The sequence below is a fragment of the Myotis davidii genome, unplaced genomic scaffold (assembly GCF_000327345.1).
Source record: "Myotis davidii unplaced genomic scaffold, ASM32734v1 scaffold854, whole genome shotgun sequence".
Taxonomy (NCBI): Eukaryota; Metazoa; Chordata; class Mammalia; order Chiroptera; family Vespertilionidae; genus Myotis; species Myotis davidii.
The window spans coordinates 997559-1005012 of record NW_006285939.1 but is presented as its reverse complement, the minus strand read 5'-3'; the positions used below and the strand labels follow the sequence as shown (position 1 = coordinate 1005012).

The following is a 7454-nucleotide window of genomic DNA, read 5'->3' as shown; positions in this document are numbered from 1 at the left end:
AAGGGGCCGATCCTGCGATTGGAGGGTGATGGGGGTCAACGCCTGAGGGCTCCCAGTATGTGAGAGGGGGCAGGCTGGGCTGAGGGACACTCCTCCCCGACACACACCAAGTGCACGAATTTCGTGCACCGGGCCCCTAGTATTAGTCATAAAAAAGAATGAACTACTGATACATGCTACAACATGGATAACCTTGAAAAGGTTATGCTAAGTCAAAGAAGCTGGACACAAAGGTCACATCATTGTACGATTCCAAGCATATAAAATCCAGAAGAGGTAAGTGTATAGTCACAGAAAGCAGACTGGTATGATGCCTGGGGCTGGGAAAGAGGGAATGAGGAGTGACTACTTCATGGGTATGAGGTTTTCTTTTGGAGCAATTGATATGGATGGTGGCTTCCTGTTTTGTGACTGTACTAAATGTCACTGAATTGTACACTTTAAGATGATTACTCTTATGTTACATGAATTTCACCTCAATGGATAAAAAACAGATTATGATGATAGTAGTTTCTACTAACCCGATGAATAATTCCAGCGGAGTGAAGGTGCTTGATTCCACACAGCATCTGATAGAGAAGGTAGGACATTCTTTCATGATCTAGTTCCATCTGAATCACTTGGCAAAGATTTGCATCCATGAGCTCCATGACTATGTAACTTCATGGGTGAAAAAAGATGACAGCTAAAGTGTACAGCAACAATCTAAGAATAAGGCACTAACATAAAATTTTAATTATCACACTTACACATCTTGAAATTCTTCTAGTGATTTCTGTGGTGTGAAAACATTCAAAAGGCCAATTATCTGCAGCAAAAGCAGAGAGATTAAAAAATTAGAAATTGCTACACGCGTTAAAAAAATCCAGTTTAAAATTTTCTAAATCTTATTTTCTAAGCTCAAGTAATTTCTTTTCTTTTGTGTAATTAAAACTTTACGGCCAGGGGCTGGGGATAGAGAGGGAGCCAGAACACAGAGGAGCTTCAGGGCAGTAAAAATACTGTGTGATACAATAAAGGTGGACACATGTCATTATACATCTGTCCAAACCCACAGAATGTATAACACCAAGAGTGAACCCCAATGTAAGCTCCGGGCTTTTTTTGGGTGATGTGGATGTGTCAGTGTAGGTTCACTGCTTGTAACAACTGTACCTAACTATATGGAAAATTTTTGTACCTTCCACTCAATTTTGCTATGAGCTGAAAACTTTCTTGAAAAAACAAGTCTTTAAAAAATTATAACAGAAGACCTCCACATAATGCATTCCAAAACGAACACTATGCTATACAATCCTCAACATGAATTGAAGGCAAATCTGAAATCTCTTATGTTCGTTTATAGCCAACTCAGAACCTCTATATAATCTCAGCCTTTGCCCCCAAGTTTTTCAGAATTCTGCACCTTCCCAGCTACACTCAGTCCCAGCATATTCCACTGGCCTGTCCTCCGGCAGGCTTCTTTCCCACTGTTCTTCTATCCGCCTCTTTTCTCTATCTGTACCTTTCCCAGAGTGACATTACCTATGGCATTTTCTCCAAACATCTCTATGTGGGTAATTTCCAAATATGAACTAAGAGTCCTTGCTTAGCTCATGAGTCTCAGATATACCTCGCAACTTCACAAGGAAGTCTCACAAATAATATAAAATTGAACTCGTTATTTGTACTTGAACTCCGTACTTTTCCAGAGTGCCTTCTCTTTTACAATAGAAGATTCAGAGGGATTTTGTTTTACTCGTTTTTCAATATTTGCACTGTAATAAATACTTTAAACAATGTTATCCATTGCATTGTCAGTCTGAACTTCAGCCTCTTCTTTTCATTCTTTGTGCTACTACACAGGCCGAGGACTCTAATATCATAATTCATATAATGACTAACACTAGGTTCCCTAACTTGATACTTTGGCCATACTAAAGTAACCATTTTAAAAACTTTAAATGCCTTTAAACATACTGCTTCATATGCTTGTCATTTACCTACTGAACTTTGTTACCTTCAAGATAGACCTCTTTTTGTAGAGTCTGACAACCCCTTGTCCTTGAGAGAGCTGGATTTCCTCTCTACTTTGTCCCCATAGTGTCTTTCATGTTATTATGGCACTTAACACACTGTTGTGTAGTCTTATTTTCACAACAGCCTTGTCCCAGCCACACCAGGATCCTTGTTAGAAAGAGCTGAGCCTTATTCCCTTTATAGGCCTGGCACAGAGAAAGACACCTGGCATACATTTTAAAAATGTTTGCTGACAATTATACTTAGGGGCAAGAATGTTCGTCTAGGCATAAACTTATTATTATTAGGGCAGAATCTATGTTACTCATCTCAGCATAAAGCTTTGCTTAATGAAGGCGTTAAAATATTTGTTCAGTAAATAAATTCAGAAAATTTTCAAACCAGAAAGGGTAAAACATATTTATGATAGGGGGAGGTGCTGATAGGAAACATTTAGCTGCTCTAAATGAACTCAATGCTCCTAACCAGTTGAACTGCATACTTGGAGACTTGGACAAATACTAACACTGCTCTTACTAAGATCTGGGAAATCCTAGAGTGGACGAGAGGTGTTAAAGATGAAAGGAATACAGAGACAGAAAGGGGACCAGTGTTTGTTCACAGCTGAGGGGGTAGAAATGGGGAAATGAGAGCCATAGGACATACGGTTTCTTTTTGAGGTAAGGAAAAGTCACACACATCAGTGAGTAAACTAAAAACCACTAACTTATTCAGATTAAACGGATGAGCAGTACGCTATATAAACTGTATCTCAGTAAAGATGTTACAAAAAAGGACTGAAACAGTTCTCTGATTTTTCAAAAGGGAGATTATATCAATCATAAACTAGACAGTCAAACAAAGTCAAGGACTGATGGAGTGTGTGGCATATGACTACTGTGAGGGAAGTAACTGGAGCAGGAGCAGGTGAAATTCATTAGAGACTTTATCTTCTTTTGTGAATAAAAACACAGTAACAAAGGACCACAGTAGTAAATCAGAGAAATGCATCTTGATATATTATATGAAGATTTAAAAAAGGCATTTTTAAAAAATGTCCCCAATAATAATTCCCATGTAGATAAGATAAAGAATTGGGGAGAGCTAGGTGATTTTTAGTTAGACATGTAATTTTCTCAGCAGACCCAAGGCTGCTAATGAATTAACCAGGGACCAGGAAGGCCTCCTGAGCAGAATGGGGAGACGAAGCCAAGTAAAGGTGTGAACAAAGCAAGCAAGTCCCGCAGTGCAGGCAGAGCCAGATTTCACAGGGGAAATTTAATAGGGACAAACAGAAACTACTAGACTTATTCTCCAAAACAAACAAACAAACAAAAACCAAACACAGAAAAAAGGAAAAGTAAAAAACAGGAGATGTGATGTGTTAGCAGTCCTGTAATAAAGAGTAACTTGTTTAGCCAATGTAAGTTACGTGGTGAGTGGCTTCCGCACAGGGGGGTATGATGTCCACAGTGAAGAGAAAATGACATGCCCATTCCTCTTGGAGGGTGCATCCAGGCATGCAGTGCTGTACTCTAGGTAAAAGTGTGTTCAAAGATAAGTGAAAAAGAAACTCAATTCTAAAAAAAAAAAGAAACTCAAAACCATCTATGAAAAGAGTGGGAAATGCATAATCACATGAATGTAGTTAATACCACTTAAAAATGGGTAAGATGCTAGGTTTCATGTTATATGTATTTTACCACACTAAAAACAAACAAACAAAAAAAACTAAAGAAGTGACTCGGGAAAGCCAGAGAGGTTGAGAACAATAGAGATGATTTGTGCAGAACATGAAAATGTTGAAAAGGCAAAACATCCACCCATCAGAGAGTAAAAAAATTCCATTACCATTCCTGTTTCCTTTAATTTACTTTTTTTAAATCCTCACCTGGGGATATGTTTTTATTGTTTTGTTTTGTTTTTCTTTAGAGAGAGAGGAAGGGAAGACAGAGAAACATCTATGTGAGAAAGAAATATCAATTAGTTGCCTCCCATTTGTGCCCTGACTGGGAATTGAACCTGCAATCTTACAGTGTACGGGACAACACTCTACCGAACGACCTGGCCAGGACTCCCTATCTTTACTTAACATTTGTTCACTGAACAAATACGTTCAGCACCTCCTCTGTGGCAGCACTGTTCTAGGTGGCAAGGATGGATCTGCACTACCCCCACTACAGGATTAACCATGTGCAACCAACTTTGCATGCCCTTCCTTTAGTTGACGGAGCCATCTTTCTGTGCAGTTGCCAGGCTCAAGGTAAAGAGAAGCCGGCCATCTCCTCAATACAAAACTAAGACAATGACACCACCTCCGTCAGGAAACAGGCTACCAGGGACACAAGCAGCTCTGAGTGCAGGAGGCCACCAGCAACATGCCTGGCTCCCACCTAGAACAAGACTGGCTGACACAACTTCCCTATCACTGACCTTAATCTTCACCTCTGTGCCTTTTCTTAAATGCTAATTTTCCTCTCTGGGAGGTCCACTTCCTCCAACAATCCAATTTTCACCCATTATTTAAGAACTCGAGGCCTGGTGCATGAAATTCGTGCACGGGTAGGGTCCCTAGGCCTAGCCAGCGATTAGGACCGATTGGGGCCTTCTGGCTGCTGGCCGGGGCCTCCCTTCCTGGGGTGCTGGCCAGGGCCTTCCTTCATTCTGCACCGCCCCCTGGTGGTCAGCACATGTCATAGCAAGCAAACGGTCTCCCAATCGAACTCCCGCAGGGGCAATTTGCATATTAGGCTTTTATACATATAGATTATCTAGGTCCACTCTTCCCCAAAGCCTTTCCATTTCCTTAAGGCTCAGCAATTTCCTCTCCTGAAATCTCAGCATTTGTTTATTTTTCATCCACATGATTTCACAATTAAACTTCTATTAAACTTTGACAGTTAAAATTTATTGTTAGGTCTTTAACTCCTCATGCATTTGTTTTGTCTTCAAATTAACACTGTAAACCCCCAAATAAGGAGCCTAAATTTTAACTTCCATGAAACTTCCCCTTGGTGACACAGAGGCTTGCACACAGTTAACTCTTAAAATGGAGTAAACTGTGTTGTCTGCAACCAGAATGTGCTGAGCTGACTACATTTTATAAACTCCTTCGGAGAAACACCACAGAACATCTCCGGTCAGGTACTTTAGGTTTAGTCATTCATAAAAATGTTCCTTGCACAATTCAATCCCAGTTTATTTCCTCTCAACATGGAGACATCACTCTATTAAAAAAATTATAAAATATCAGTATGCTTAATGTATGCTTTAAAAAGTGTAACTATTTGTTCTCAACATGAGTGAAAGTTGTATGTTTAAGTCCTTATAATCATTAGGAAATAGAATCAGAATGTTTTTCTGCTCACTGGCTATCCTCACCATGAGGTGACCAGTGAGAATGGCATTACCTACAGAGAAGACAGTGGATGGGGAAATGGTCTGAGGCTACACCCAGTGTCAGTAAACAAAGCTCCAGTGTCCATGTGCAACAGAATGTTTCCTGACCTGGCAGCTGACACAAACTAAAGTGAAGAGGGGATGAAGCCTAAATAGAGTCCTTCGAAAACACCTGCCTCTTTCAAAGTCCTTTTGCTCATGTCAGAAAAGTACACAATCTGAATTTCAGAAGCTGTTTTTCTTTTAATATAGTGAAGTTGAGAAAAAATTCACACCAAAGGACTTGTATGCATGCATATAAGCATAACCAATGGACATAAGACACTGGGGGATAGGGGAGGCTAGGGGACTGTCAAGGGCGGGGGGAGGGGGGGGAAATGGACACATATGTAATACCCTTTGTAATACTTTAAGCAATAAAAAAATCAAAAAAAGTATATAAAAAAATTCACACTATAGATATATACACCTTCTATTTCTTTAAATATATTTATCATTTTATTTATTTTTTATTGATTTTAGAGCTAGAGAGGGAGAAAGAGAAACTTCATAGGCTGCCTCTCCTAACATGAGGCTGACCAGGTATCGAACCTGCAACCTGGGTATGTGCCCTGATCGGGATGACGCTCCAACCAACTGAGCCACACTGGCCAGGGTGAAATATAAACCTTTTAAACAATGCTTCAATCCAGAAGAACAATTCAAAACATCTACTATTTTTAAAGTTTTTGATATTCATACATTCATGAACAAATCTTTATTTCATCTACACTTAAGAAACTTTCTAAAATGTCCCACTTACATTTTTGTGATTAACACATTTCATAAGAACCAGCTCTCTGTAAGCCCGCTTAGCATGGGTTTGATTCTGAAATGGCCGGCTTAGCTTCTTGATTGCAACATTTCTTTCAAGAATGGCATCATAAGCTGCACTGTAATAGAAATTAAAAAACAAAAATGTAATAAAAAATCTGCAAAACTGATTTTCTAAAACATGCATGCAGATGCCTCATGTTCTCCAAAGATAAATGCAATTGGACCAGTTTCCAGTCTCTGATGATCACCATGTTTCTTCTATTTATACTGCAGCACATTCCAAACAATGTACAGCACTAACTGCTTCTTACAATGCAAATGGACTCAAGAGACAACTGACTGTGACTGTGAAGACAGATTCTGCTTGTTCACTGGGCTCCTCCGAGATTCACCTATAATAAAAATGGGCACTCAATGCACCAATGTTTACTAAGTGTTCAGGTTCAAAAGATAGCTTAAAGCCTAAATGAATACTCATCCTGCACCTCCACCAGGGAAAGAAAACAAAGAATACACATGGTCATAAATTCTACTCAAAATATTTTCTGAAGAATTCTACATAAGTGCATCACTTCCATCCTCTTGGATACAAAATAAATACAGAAAGAGGAAGGGACATATAGAGGTATCTATACAAAAGATTATCATATGAAAAGTAAGCCTTAAAATTTGTTTTAGAGGGGGAATTAAAAATCAAGGTGTTATAATGATGAATTCCAGATTTCAGGCCATCAGAAGCTGCTTCATAATTGTTAATGAACCACCTAAAATTCTGGGAAATAGAACATTCTACTCATTACTCTTCATAACTTCCTCTCCCGTGACCAAATGGCATCTGACGCATATTACAGGTAAGAGAAACACAAGCACAAATAAAGGAACATATCTTAAAATTATAGAATATTATAATTAAAAGAAACTTTAAAGTCATTTGGATTTACCACTGCCTGCTATAAGGCCAGAGGTTTGCCCAAGTTAAGTCAGAAAGTTAAAAAGTTAAGATAAGACTAGAAGACTAAAACATGTAGTTATATCCTTCACATTGGGCCACCTAATAAACTAAAAAAGACTGTTTCTGCTTATGCGATATTTGAAAGTCAGCACACTCCCGATTACAATGGCTCTCACCTAACTGGAAACCTGAATTTGTTTTACAGCTCTCATACCATATCAAATATATTGCAGAAATATATGCATTAAAAATTGGTGCTGCATAAAGAAACACATCGGTACATTCTATA

At 38.9% G+C, this 7454-nt stretch overlaps 1 protein-coding gene across 4 annotated transcripts in view; it reads right to left on the bottom strand.

The window, feature by feature from the left end:
- Positions 1-7454, bottom strand: part of MAPK8 (mitogen-activated protein kinase 8) — a 61077-nt gene that overhangs the window by 34638 nt on the left and 18985 nt on the right. For all 4 annotated transcript variants that reach the window (XM_006757125.2, XM_006757124.2, XM_006757127.2 and 1 more), the window contains exons 3-5: positions 6200-6329; positions 750-808; positions 522-660 (exon numbers count right to left, since the gene is read on the bottom strand). In XM_006757125.2, the coding sequence (XP_006757188.1) occupies positions 522-660; positions 750-808; positions 6200-6329 (328 nt within the window). The remainder of the gene's footprint in view (positions 1-521; positions 661-749; positions 809-6199; positions 6330-7454) is intronic.